The sequence below is a fragment of the Gopherus evgoodei genome, chromosome 2, assembly GCF_007399415.2.
Source record: "Gopherus evgoodei ecotype Sinaloan lineage chromosome 2, rGopEvg1_v1.p, whole genome shotgun sequence".
NCBI lineage: Eukaryota > Metazoa > Chordata > Testudines > Testudinidae > Gopherus > Gopherus evgoodei.
The window spans coordinates 20,110,235-20,124,561 of record NC_044323.1 but is presented as its reverse complement, the minus strand read 5'-3'; the positions used below and the strand labels follow the sequence as shown (position 1 = coordinate 20,124,561).

Sequence of the window (14,327 nt, the reverse complement as noted above, 5' to 3'; positions counted from 1 at the left end):
CACCGCCGAATTGCCGCCGAGGGCCGCAAAATGCTGCCCTCCCAAATCCTGGTGCCCTAAGCGACCGCCTAGATTGCCTAAATGGAAGCGCCGGCCCTGCAGGCCATAGAGTTTCATGAAATGGTTACTGCAGCAGGCTCATAACTGTAGTTGAGCTAGAGCAGATATTTTTAGAGCTATCCAATCTTGACTTAGGGCTTGTCTACATCAGAAAGTTGCAGCGCTGTTGAGGGAGTTACAGCGCTGCAACTTTGAAGGTGTACACATCTGCAGGGCACCACCAGCGCTGCAACTCCCTGTTTGCAGCGCTGGCCGTACTCCCGTTTTGTCTCGGGTGTAGAGGATCCAGCGCTGGTGATCCAGCGCTGGTAATCCAATGTAGACAGTTACCAGCGCTTTTCTTGACCTCCGTGGAAGGAGGAAGCCTCTGGTAATCAAGCTGGTTTCCTTTCCCGGTTTGCTCTCTCGGTCCCGGAGCCACCCAGCAAACCGCAGGGAAGGAGACCTGCTTGCTCGGGGTTCCGGGACCGAGAGAGCAAACCGGGAAAGGAGACCAGCTTCGCCGCGGTTTGCTCTCGCGTTCCCGGAGCCACCCAGCAAACCGCAGGGAAGGAGACCTGCTTGCTCGGGGTTCCGGGACCGAGAGAGCAAACCGGGAACGCCGCGGTTTGCTCTCTCGGTCCCGGAGCCACCCAGCAAACCGCAGGGAAGGAGACCTGCTTGCTCGGGGTTCCGGGACCGAGAGAGCAAACCGCGGCGAAGCTGGTTTCCTTTCCCGGTTTGCTCTCTCGGTCCCGGAACCCCGAGCAAGCAGGTCTCCTTCCCTGCGGTTTGCTGGGTGGCTCCGGGACCGAGAGAGCAAACCGCGGCGTTCCCGGTTTGCTCTATCAGTCCCGGAACCCCGAGCAAGCAGGTCTCCTTCCCTGCGGTTTGCTGGGTGGCTCCGGGACCGAGAGAGCAAACCGCGGTGTTCCCGGTTTGCTCTCTCGGTCCCGGAACCCCGAGCAAGCAGGTCTCCTTCCCTGCGGTTTGCTGGGTGGCTCCGGGACCTAGAGAGCAAACCGCGGCGTTCCCGGTTTGCTCTCTCGGTCCCGGAACCCCGAGCAAGCAGGTCTCCTTCCCTGCGGTTTGCTGGGTGGCTCCGGGACCGAGAGAGCAAACCGCGGCGAAGCTGGTTTCCTTTCCCGGTTTGCTCTCTCGGTCCCGGAACCCCCCTTGAAGCTGCCCAACAGCGCTGCAGTGTGGCCACATCTAACACCACTTGCAGCGCTGGTTGCTGTAAGTGTGGCCACTCTGCAGCGCTGGCCCTATACAGCTGTACTAATACAGCTGTAACAACCAGCGCTGCAAAATTTTAGATGTAGACATGGCCTTAAAGATGTCAAGTGATGGAGAATCCAACAGATCCCTAGAAAAGTGGTGTAGTACTTGCATTGTTTAAAACAATTGCATCATCTTCTAGTCTGAATTTGTCTAGCTTCAGCTTTTAGCAGTTGGATGTCACTATACCTTTGGCAGATTAAAGAGCCCTCTACTATCAGAAATCTTTTCCTTATGAAGGTAATAGTAGACTCAGATCAAATAATCTCTTCACCTTTTCTTTGTTGAGCTTCTTTTGTCTCTCACTATAAGGCAGATTTTTCAGACATCTATTGGTTTTAATGGGGCTACTTGTGACTTGAGCTACTTTTAGCTAAGGATGGCAGAATCAGAAAGAACATCTGATTTAATCCTGGATTCTGAGTGCCATTGATGCTCTTTGTGGTGTTTGGGCAAATCACTTGTTTTCTGTGCCTTAATTTGCCCATCTCTGTAACAAATACAGTACCTTTATAGTGGGTGTCATGAGGCTTAATTAATATCAGACATATGATACATTAAAACAAAACACATATAAAGGTTTACATGGATGTTGCAAATGTGTATAATGAACTAAAAGGAAAAGAAATAAATGATGCCTTAATAGTGTTTCCTTAAACTTATCTTTTTTTTTAAGTCTTGTTTTTGATAAGAAGTGTTATGTTGTATTTCTTTGTTACAAATCTCATATATTTAAAATCTTTTTGTAGCATACTGGGACCAGCTGTGACCTTCAAAATGCACTCAAATGTCCAAAATATTACAACTGCAGATGTTGCCAAAGCAGCAGGTAAGAATCCCACACCCCTGAACCATGCCCATCCACCATTCAGTTTAGAAAACAGCACCACCACCAACAACAAAAGGAAGGAGCATTCTCACAGGAAGATTGAAATTTAATGAAGGAGACAGTTGAGGGGTTAGTGGCACATATGGGAAATTGAAGTGTAACACTCTGAGTCAATTAAAACTGCCTGAGACTTCATTGTTTGCAGAGGAACTGGATTAAACAGAGGGATGCAGTCGTGGCCTAGCATAGTGAAAAAGGTCTCAGTCTCAGAGAAAAATAGAGACTAGATTTTGAAAATGAAAAATTGACACCTGTGACATATAAAGAATATGGTTGTAGGGGATAACAGGAGCAACACTTTTGAGCATGCAAGATAATTCTATAAGTAAGTGGCTTGGTAACTGACACAATATATGACACAATTGTCCTTAAAATTAGACAGATTCGTGTATCTTTTATTTCCTCTTTTCAGTTTTAAGGTTAGAAGAAATCTAATGGAAAATAATTATAAATAGGATAATATTTCTCTCTAGATGAAACAACACTGTAGTCCACAAGTATTGTAAGTGTAATAATAAGTTACTTATTTGGTCTTTATATAGAAATTACATTTGGGAATCATGTTCCTGTATATTCTAGCTCTCTGCAAATTATATTGAAGGTTTACAGCTGTGTCACCTATGGGTTTATTCTTTTCATACCAGCTTGTAACTCACATGAACATTAACATCAAGAGGAGAATAGACCTCCTAAGATTGCATTAGTATAGTAAATTCATTGTTATGCTTCTGAATGAAGACCACACAGATGCATATTAGTACCATATGTTTCCTTATACATTTATCCTATTGGATCCCATCAGATACTAAAATATTTATTTTATATGATCCTGAAGCATGTTGAGTGCAGCATTTCATTATTACAAGAGCATCTTCCTGTGATGATATGCAAATATTTGTCTCAGACATCCTGGCTAATGTACTGTCTTGCTTTTGAACATACGGTATCAGTGCACATTAAAGTATTGCGAGGAGTGCAAATGGTATAAAAGCATGAAGTGTATCTATTTATTTTTCCATGGAGTTAAGGTTACTGGACTCCATCAATATAAGCAAAGCATTAAAAATATAGGAAATCTTTAACTGAATGGATTTTAAAACACCATCTTTCATGTGCTGCATTTCAATAAGTGTACTCAATTAAAAAAAAATAACATAGCAACCTGAAGTCATATCCTATTGCATTTCTATATTCAATAAGTCATATTTTTCAAGTGTGAAATCACAATTGTCATAATATACTATTTTTTTAAATATACTAAAACAAATGGTTTCCAGAGAACCTTCAATCCACATTAATGCATTTATTTTATTTTTAGAAAAACACATTTTGATTTCTTATTCATACTTATGTGAGTGTTATGATTGAAATACTGGAGCTGATCTTCCACTGTCTTATACTTGGGTGAAGTGAGTGCAAAACAGATGTAAAATGCCATTATTTTGATTTTATATGGTTTTATACGCCCTCTGGACTCGCTTTGATTACGCAAAGTGAAAGGAGTAGAGAATCAGACCTATTATGTATGAGAGAAGAAGTGATTTCTAACATTTTAATGCACAGAGCTCTAGTGTGTGAGGCTGCTGTAAAACCAGCTGTGCATATATAGTGCTAATATAATGGTGCGGGACACTCAACATTATGGTAATAGAAGGGATGATGTGAAAATAGCTGTATATATGTAGTCCCAGCATTACAGTAACAAGAGAGTTGATCTGAAACTGGCACACATGTATATCTGGGTATTACTGTAAAGAGATATCAAAGTGAAATCATTTGTGTATGTTTAAACATAGCATGATGATGAGGGGACAGCGAAGGACAATTCTGCTGAATGTAAATAGTCCAAGCATTATGGTAAGGGGAAACTGATGTTAAACTAGATGGTAGTACATAGGCTAGATCAGGGGTAGGCAACCTATGGCACCAGTGCCGAAGGCGGCATGCAAGCTGATTTTCAGTGGCACTCACACTGCCTGGGTCCTGGCCACCGTCCGGAGGGCTCTGCGTTTTAATTTAATTTTAAATGAAGCTTCTTAAATATTTTAAAAACCTTATTTACTTTGCATACAATAATAGTTTAGTTATATATTATAGACTTATAGAAAGAGACCGTCTAAAAACATTCAAATGTATTACTGCACGCGAAACCTTAAATTAGAGTGCATAAATGAAGACTCGGCTCACCACTTCTGAAAGGTTGCCGACCCCGGGCTAGATATTTGGGTATTTGGCTAGCTTATGTGAAAATTGTGTGTGTGTGTGTGTGTGTGTGTGTGTGTGTGTGTATACACACATACCTGCTACTATGGTAAGGAGGAGCTCTATCTTATGGGCACTGTGCTACTTGTGTACAGGGCCGCCCAGAGGATTCAGGGCACCTGGGGTCTTCAGCGGCGGGTAGCCCCCCCTGCTTCGGCGGTAATTCGGCGGCGGGGAATCCTTCTGCTCCGGGACCCGCCACCGAATTACTGCCGAAGATCCGGCAGTTCAGCAGCGGGTCCCGCCTCGGAAGTAATTTGGCGGTGGGGGTCCTTCTGCCCCGGGGTGGAAGGACCCCCCGCCGGAGTGGAAGAAGCTCCGGGAGCCTGGGCCCCACAAGAGTTTTCCGGGGCTCCCAGAGCTAGTGAAGGATCCCGCTCCAGGGGCCCCAAAAAACTCTGGTGAGGGCCCCTGTGGGGCCTGAGGCAAATTGCCCCACTTGCCCCCCTCTGGGCGGCCCTGCTTGTGTAGCTATTGTGAAATCCAATATGCAAACTATTCCTGTCTGTGTAAAAGTTCACTCTCTCACTTATTCTGTACTGGAGACATTATTAAGATATATGACTATAACAAGTTTGAAGTTCTGTGTTTTCCCAATATTAAAATACAGTGACCTAAAGAAATGCTGTAAAACCAGTGCAAATGTGGGAAAAATGAATTCTTCATAAAATGCTTCTAAACTTATTTAATGATTCTCTTATTATTATTTGAAATTTACAGCTCTCTTTCTGATGATCCTCCCTCCTTCCCTGCCCCTGCCCGCCGCAGTCAAGGAGGTGCAGGCCCTTCCAAGTTTAGGAGTGTTCCTTATAGTTGTGCTTTGTGAAGTGCATAATCACTTAAGAAAGTGAGCTGTAAGGCTCTTGACCAAGAATTGTTTCCCATTCTTACCTATTCTGCAAAAAATACATGCAGAACTTATTCTCCATCAAAAATAATCAAATCAATTATATTCCTGTTATAAAATATACTGTACAACAATAATTTGGCTAAAATATCACAGCAGAAATTGAAATGATTGTTATATTGATTATGTTTTAAAAAATGCAGCTCATGTCTTAGATTTTGGAATCTACAAGTGATGTGAAAACGTAAAGCTCTAGACATCAAAACTTTGGCAACATTCAATTTATCATCAAATGTACTTGATAGCAAACATTGCATCAGATCCTTTTGCCATGGTAGCTGAATATATGTACTAAAATTATCAGTTGTAAAACAGTGAACAATGTTGACATTCAAAACACATCGTTTTTAGAATTAAAAGTTTTAGAATTAATCACATTCAGATGAATAAGGCAGTTCTCACTGTTTTAGGCTGTTCGCTGACTCAGGCAGAGTCAACATTGCATTGGTTTACACTTGGTCCACAATGTCGTCACCATGAGGACTAGAAACATATCATATTTAAATCCTTGGGTTATGGAGCATCATTTTATTCACAAATAGGTTTACAAATACTTTACTGTGTAAAAATTAAATCATATTTGCTAAACCACAGACACTATTAGGATGTATAAACATGGAAAAGGCCCTTTCCCGCAATGTTCTAAAACTTGAGAAATCTTACAGCTCCAGGGAAAATTTCAGAAGACAGGTAGTTCAGGTTCTCTTCTGCACTAAATATGCTTAGAATAGAGGATGGAGGGGGGGATGCAGCATTACAGAGTAAGTTTGTTTCCCTGTTTCTCATGGGGCATTTGTGCCAACCCCCGTCCATTGGTGTAAATTAAAGCAATTTACGGGATGTGCTTATTTATGCCTGTTCATAATTGGCATAGCTGTACAACCCCAACTGCATCACAGTGCGAGATGGCAGTTTGTGTAGGGGCTGCTTATTCCCCTTGATGCTAGCTGATATCTTCCTTGTGCTGATGAGTTCGCAGCTGGCCTGCTACTGCTGGATTTTGATGCTTTGCTCAACCAGACTGCTGCAAAGTGGCCAGAACAAGATGAGAGAATCTGGGCCAGGTAATTTAATGTCAAAATTTTCAAAAAATAGGAACCTAAAGTTAGGCTCTTAAATCCATACATAGGCTCTAAATCAGTGGCCTGATTTCCAAAAGTTCTAAGCACCTAGAAGTTCACATTGAAGTGTAATGATTGCTGCTGGGTCCTCAGTCTGTTTTAAAAACCAATCCATTGGTTTAGTTGCCTAGATAAAAATTTAAGGCAGAGCTTTGCAAAGCCATTTAAGATTTAGACACTCCGTCCCCATTAAAATGACTAGACATTCAAATCCCCTAAACCACTTCGAAAATATCTGCATTGGAGTCCAACTTTAGGCAGATATTTATGACACTCTTGGTATAATGCTTCTAATGTTTAACAAATTCAACAAAATCACTTAAAACTTCAACAGAAATTCAATCTGGATCCTTTTCATCAGGTGGCAGTCTGGGAAGATAACATTTTGGGTTTTTTAAATAAATTCTAGGGAATAAGTCTCCACTTGAAATGCATTTTTCAATGACATCTTAATTATGGAGTTACAACTGGTTCATCAATAATATAGCTATGTTTGGATCAAATGTTTTTTAAAAATTTGCAACAAAGGTCTCTATTCACATTCAATATAATTGAAATGTTTAATCATTCTGACTTAATTTTAGCAACTCTTCTCAGAGCCTAAAGTATTAGAGATGATTTTTTATGTGCTTCAGTATTCTCCAGCACTCATTTTACCTATGAAATGTGGTCATCTTTATGGGCTAAAAAGTTTTCTGCATAATGTAAATAAATACATATTACAGCATAATGTAAATATTCATAATACTTTTCATTCATAGCTCTTTAAGTGCTGTAAAGTGGGTAAGTATTAAGTCCCTACTTTACAAATTGGCAAACAGAGGCAGAGAGAAAAAATGACTTTCCAAAGGTGAGGGAGTGAATTAGTCCGTGGGAAAGCAAGGGCTGCCTGACTTCCCAATTCTCTAAACTCTTCAGCAGATCAAACTGCATCCGAGCTTATAGGTTTTCCTGTATGTTTTGTGCTTGTCTTCACTGTTGTCAGCAGTATGATTATTGCATTAATTCTACTGTTATTTATTATTTTTATGAAAAGTGTCCCAGGTGGCTTACAGAAAAAATCAGAGATTCATTTCCTGCTCAGGAGATCTTACCATCTTATATGTGGCATGTCGAGTTGAGAATGAAAGAGTAGGGAGAACAAGGGATGATTATGTAGTTATTCAGTTTAGATCTGTACTTATAGGGATTGCTAAATTAAAAACATATTTTAAAATGCTAATGGCTATTATCTACTCACTTCTTCTATGCTGCAGCATAATCTCAAGGAGGGATTTGAATGAGAAGAGGCTAATGATTTACTGAAATCTCACTTATTCTGATGCATCCAGAGAACTCTGCCTTTATCCCATAGATTATATCTGCTCTTGACTAAATACTATCTGAACTTTGTGCGATACATTTTTTAGAGACCATTTTTTGGTAATCTATTAAAGGTTCTTCCATGGATACATTTCTTTGAACTCATTGTAATCCAGGAATTAATTATCCAATCCATTGCTTCCATTTCTGAAGCTGTGAAAATGTTACTAATATTGGTTGTTGAATTCTTTGGGTAATGGTAATATATTTTTCCTTTTTTGTGGTGAGTGTCTCTGGAGGAGATACAAGTCATATATAATGAGAAGCAGTCTATGAGGAAGATTATTCTCCATGAAGTCTTTCATGTTATCAGATGGGCTCTAGCCAGTCCTACTTGTCTTCTTGATTTCTCCCTCTGGTTTTTGCATGATCTTGGCAGCTGTCTACACCCATCTGTGCGGGTTCTTTCCTTCTCTTGCCTCCACACGTTTAAAGACTAATTTTTTTTGGCAGTATTTCTGTTTTTTAGATGAAACTCCTCTTTTTTGGTTCTTGTAGCTCATGTGATCAGATGGAGATTGCCTGTTGTGGGAGAACATGACAAAGAGTATGCCTGTTCTCTTGGTTATTTGAAATTCAACTTTGTAGTGAACTGATTGCCACCTTGTCAGAAGCTTGGAAACCAGTTGCATACAGGATAGTATAAACAAGTCTGTATGAAATTTTAGTTTGTACAGACTTTGCTAGTGGTTTTTATGTAGCCTGTTCTAAAACTAGGCAAATATCTAGATGAGTTGATGTACCCTCTGCAAGACCTCTAAGTACCGTCAGGAACACACACATCCCTGGTTGAGAACTATTTATCTATGGACTGGAAAGCTATGAGATGTTCCTAACCTTAAATCAGTTTAGAACAGAAGAATTTATAACCAAAGTATAATTGTTTTAAGGACTTCATTAGTTCTCAACCAAGTGGTACAGAAAGATTTCCCACTATTGTCATTAATATTTAAAAATTGCTTTTAATTATTTAAATAATCAATCATTTAGTAGAACAGGCCAAAGCAGTTATGAGAGTCATATCTGGTAAATTCTAATTTTTTAAAATTCACTTACCCTATGTATTGCATATTATTTGCTCTAATGTTGGAAGAGAAACCAAAACCCATAAACTTATGGACCATCATCTGTGTACTTTGGGAATCGGGAGGTCAGGGCACTCAGCACCTCCTCACAGGATCAAGCACTGTTCTTAGATATAAAAAAAAAACTTTCCTTTTAGTGAGGAATATTCACAAAGGCCTTGATCCTGCAAAGACTCATGCATGGGCTTAATTTTATACACTATGAGTAATCCCAGTAAAGTCAATGCTGTTCTTTGCAGGCTTGAATCTAAGTGATAACGTGAGGTAAAATTGTCCAGGCTTGTTCTAAATGCAAAGGTGATATTTTCTGACAAGTTTAATCAAAATCCCTCAAGCCATTTTTGACCTTGTGAAGATGGGGGGAAAAAAGTACACATTTCACATGTTAAAAGAATTAATGCCACATTTTTTTCTTGCACTGATGCAACAACTGACATTTGAAATGTAAAAGGCTGATCCTCAGCTGGTGTAAGTTGATGTAGCTTCACTGATGTCAATTGCTGAAAATGTCCAAAACTATTTTTAAAATTTGGTTTCATTCTGAAGTTCTAAAGGATTGTAATAATTACTTTTGAGGATGCTCAGGAGAGACATCTGTTGTTTTTTTTTTTAGCAAAGCCTAATTTGACCTTGTTCAGACGTCCCATGTGGCATCACAATATTAATTCTCCCTGTTTAACTTCACCAAGCAATTGGTAGGGAAGAGGGCTTCTGGAGCCTGGTTGTTGCTTAACCAGTTTTCATGTGTGTGATTGTAAATGGGTGATTGTCATGGGGTTCACTCACTGCTAATGGCCCCTCCCCCTGGCAGTCCTGGGGGATTAGTTGCAGCCAGCTGTCACGTCTTCTCCTTGCGGTGTCTCTCCCGTTGTCATCTCGCTCTGAAGACCCCTCTCACTTCATGAACTGCAGCTTCCACTTCATGACTCAGTCTTCCAGCTAGGTCACAAGACATGTTCCCCACTTCTGGGGTTTCAAAGTCCTCAGATAGTCTTCTGCTCACTACCCCACTGGTGCCATTTAGTCAGTGGCTGGTAGGGGGATCTGGGACTGCCCTCTACTCAGGGTCCCAGCTCAGGGACCCTGTCATCAACAGCCGACGTTTGACTTACCCCATACTTGCTGCTTTTCGCCCCGAGCCTTGCCTACCTCCCTGGCTCTCCACCTTTCCTGGGCTTGGCATGCCCCACTCCCTTCTCCCAGGGAGTGACTGTAGGCTACTTGCCTCTAGCACTAGACACACCTCCCTTCTCACATGGAGTGTCTGAGGACTGCTTCCTTCCTGCCTCTTCAGTTGACAACTTCCTGACTTATAGGTCCCACCTCTTCCTGCCCAGCTGAGCCTGTTCCAATCAATTCTCTGCTCCTTGGCTCCTACTCCAGGTGCAGTTTGGGCAGTTAATTGGCCCGCTTTATCTTCTAACTCTTCCAGAACTTGTGTAGGGTGAACACCCCATCACAGTGATTGAAACATATTTGTCTTCATATTGTGGTAGTGCTTCTGGCCCCACTCAAGGATCAGGGATCCTGTATGCTAGGTACAGTATGAACTAGGTTGAACAGATGTCCCGATTTTATAGGGACAGTCCTGATATTCAGGTCTTTTTCTTATATAGGCGCCTATTATCCCCCACCCCCATCCCAATTTTTCACAGTTGCTATTTGGTCACTTTAGTATGAACACAGAACAAAAAGACGAAAAGTCCCAAAGATTTTGCAAACTAAGCTATAGTTTTCCAGAAGCTTCTGTCTTAATATGGCCCATCATGTTAACTCTGCCAAGCTGCTGCTACTGTGTTTCATGGTGTGTATCTTATAAAGAGGCATCTAATAAACAATTTTCCCAGAAAAACAGGAACACAAAGTACTACACATGTGCAGCATGGCTGAGTTAACCTTGATGTTGGGCCATTAATATTTGCATTTCCTGACACCTTTTATTTTAACTCTATAACTTGAATGTTGCCTTCATGGATTTCTTTACATTTATTATGCAGTACATTAGAGATCTGACCCAAATGGCACAATGTGCATTAAGTATTGTGTACACTTAAACAAGGTAATGTGGAAAGATAGAATAAGAAATATAATAAGAAAAAGACATTTAACAATGAAACTTGTATCTAAAAAAGGGAGCGATAGTCTCAAATTAATGTGCCTTACCTACTGAACAATCAACCTGTCTTTTGGAGCTCTATAAATAAAGAGGAATTAAAAAACAACAACAACAACAAACTACTAAACTCAGAGGTGATAGCATTGTATGCTGATTTTTGTTAGGAAAGCAAAGTACAGTTTTTCCACTCACCGGGCAGATTGATTATAGATCTTCAGAGGTTGGAACATGGAAAACAAAAAATAATAATTTTAGACTGTACATAAAAACAAGTACTAAGCACTTTGTGGAGCATAAAGATAAATTACTTCAGCTGTTACAAGGAGAAAATCTTCTTTACCTAGGGATAACCAAAGACCCTGTCTTTACAATATAAAAAAGTGTGATTTGTAATCTTGTCTTCATAAAAAACAGCCTCTATATCCACCAAATAATAAAAACCCTTAGTGGCAGCATTGCTACTGCATAGCTTCATGAAAAATGGCCCTGTTATTTAGAGTACAAGACAAAACAAAAAAATCACTTACACTGAAGTCTTAGAATCAGACCATCAGCCTCTTTTCTTGAAGAAAAATAATAGTATGAAAATGCACTTTCCAGGCTTGATGATAATGTGTAAGGGCAGATGAACTGAATGTGGTCGAAATGTTTGTTCTCTTGCTTCCTGTATTGGTGGAACATGTATGATGTCTTAGGGAGGTGACGCACACAAGAGCTTTGAAGGAAGGGGCTAGTGGTTCTTTGAGTAGTATCTCTGTGGATGCTCCATTGTAGGTGAGCTTGTGTCCCTTTGCTGCTGATTGGAGAATTTCTGTAGCAGTATCCATTAGGGCCACACATGTGCTATCCCTCTCCATGCCCTGCCATGAGGCTAACCAGTGCACGTGACCTAAGCCCCCGTCAGTTCCGGAGCCATTAGCAGTCTGTTTGCAATACTTAGCTTTAACATTTTTATTACTTAGTCTCTTCAGTTGTAGTTGTAGCCTTTCTTCTTTTATTTCTCTTTTTAAAAACCCAACCCTTTATTTTCCCCCTTTTTGTCGGGGATTCCTGCCCCCCCAAGGAGTATCTCAGTTCATCAGGCTTCAAGAAGTGCCTTTCCTACAAAAACACCATCCCTGTAGCAGCCAAACACTCTGGTTGCATAGGTTGCATCATATTCCAAAGAAGTGTGCTCTGTGCTTAGACCTAGGTCTCAAAAGGACAGGGAGTTGAGACAGAAGATCATCTTCATGGAGGCAGCTCTACAGCCTTCCCTGGATCCTCACTAGGAGTCACCCAGAAGACATGAGTCTTCCGCACAGCCCTCAACATCCAAAGACCATGGGCAAAATAAATCAGCAGAGAACCCCTCTCGTAAGTCATCAAAAAAGAGAGCGGTGAGTCCAAAGTGTGAGCCCCGAGCTAGCCACAAAAGATCTCTGGCACACTCGCTATCTTCAGTACTGTCATCACCGAGATGCTTCAAATCCGGTTCCCATGGCTCATAAAGATCTGATGCAGCAGGTACCATTGATGTGCCTAAGGACTGATGGGCACAGGCACCAAGCCAATGGGCAAAGATGGGAGTGGAGAGCACTCCAGTAAGAAGATGCTACCAGTACTCATTGTAGCTTCAGTACTGTCATCTGGGCCCAAGAAGCAGTGAGAGACAAAAAGGCATCCTTTAAAAAGTTAAGTTAAATCTTAGTGAGGAAAACAGAAAGGAGCATAAAATCTGGCAAATGACGTGTAAAAATATAATTAGGAAGGCAAAAAAAAAAAGAATTTGAAGAACAGCTAGCCAGAGACTCAAAAAGCAACAGTAAAAAAAAACCTGTAAGTACATCGGAAGCAGAATGTCTGCTAAACAACCAGTGGGGTCACTGGATGACTGAGATGCTAAAGGAGCAGTCAAGGACGATAAGGCCATTGGGGAGAAACTGAGTGATTTCTTTGCATCGATCTTCATGGCTAAGGATGTGAGTGAAATTCCCAAACCTCAGCCATTCTTTTTAGGTGACAAATCTGAGGAACTGTCCCAGATTGAGATGTTAGAGGAGGTGTTGGAACAAATTGATAAACTAAACAGTAATAAGTCACCAGGACCAGATGGTATTCATCCAAGAGTTCTGAAGGAACTCAAATATGAAATTGCAGCACTACTAACTACTAGCTGTAGTTTGTAACCTATCATTTAAGTCAGCTTTCTGTACTAAATGGCTAGAGGATAGCTAATATGCTGCCAAATATTTTTAAAGGGCTCCAGAGGTGATCCTGGCAATTACAGGCCAATAAGCCTGATTTAATTACCAGGCAAACTGGTTGAAACAGTAGTAAAGAAGAAAATGGTCAGACACATAGATGAACATAATTTGTTGGGGAAGAGTCAACATGGTTTTTATAAAGGGAAATCATGCCTCACCAATCTACTAGAATTCTTTGACGGGGTCAACAAGCATGTGGACAAGGGGGATCCATGGATTGGTAACTACCAGTAGTTAAAAGGTAGGAAACAGAGGGTAGGGTAAATGATCAATTTTCAGAATGGAAAGTGAGTAAGAGTGGTGTCAGCAAGGGGTTTGTACTGGGACCAGTCCTATTCAGCACATTCATAAATGAACTGGAAAAAAGGGTAAACAGTGAGGTGGCAAAATTTGCAGGTGATATAAAACTGCTCAAGATAGTCTGCTTGGGACTTAACTGCAAAGAGCTACAAAAGGGTCTCTCAAACTGGGTGACTGGGCCACAAAATGGCAAATTAAATTCAATGTTGGTAAATACAAAGTAATGCACATTGGAAAACATAGTCCCAACTATACTTATAAAATGATGGGGTCTAAATTAACTGTTACCACTCAAGAAAGAGATCTTGGAGTCAGGGACAGCTTTAGACTGATTCCCCCGAATTGGGCCCTGAGCCTAAGAGGGCCCCGTGCCTGAGAGGGCCTTGCGTTCTAAAGAAAAGCTCCTAACTTAGACACCTTTTTAATTTTTACTCACCCAGCGGCGCTTCGGGTCTTCAGTGGCAGATCCTTCAGTGCCAAAGACTTGAAGCGAGTGAAGGACCCGCTGTCGAAGTGCCACTGAAGACTGGGACCACCGCCAGGTGCGTCATCCCTGACGGGGCCCCGCTGAAACTATTCGAATCGGGTCCCACACTTCCTAAAGCTGGCCCTGCGTTGGAGTTATTGTAGATAGTTCTCTGAAAACATCCACGCAATATGCAGTGGCAGTCAAAAAAAAGCAAACGGATTGTTAGGAATTATTGAGAAAGGAATAGATA

The 14,327-nt window shown here is 41.2% G+C and overlaps 1 protein-coding gene across 2 annotated transcripts in view; it reads left to right on the top strand.

The window, feature by feature from the left end:
* Positions 1–14,327, top strand: part of PTPRN2 (protein tyrosine phosphatase receptor type N2) — a 1,065,122-nt gene that overhangs the window by 530,220 nt on the left and 520,575 nt on the right. For both annotated transcript variants that reach the window (XM_030550108.1, XM_030550107.1), the window contains one exon: positions 2,070–2,149. In XM_030550108.1, coding sequence (XP_030405968.1) covers positions 2,070–2,149 — 80 coding nt within the window. The remainder of the gene's footprint in view (positions 1–2,069; positions 2,150–14,327) is intronic.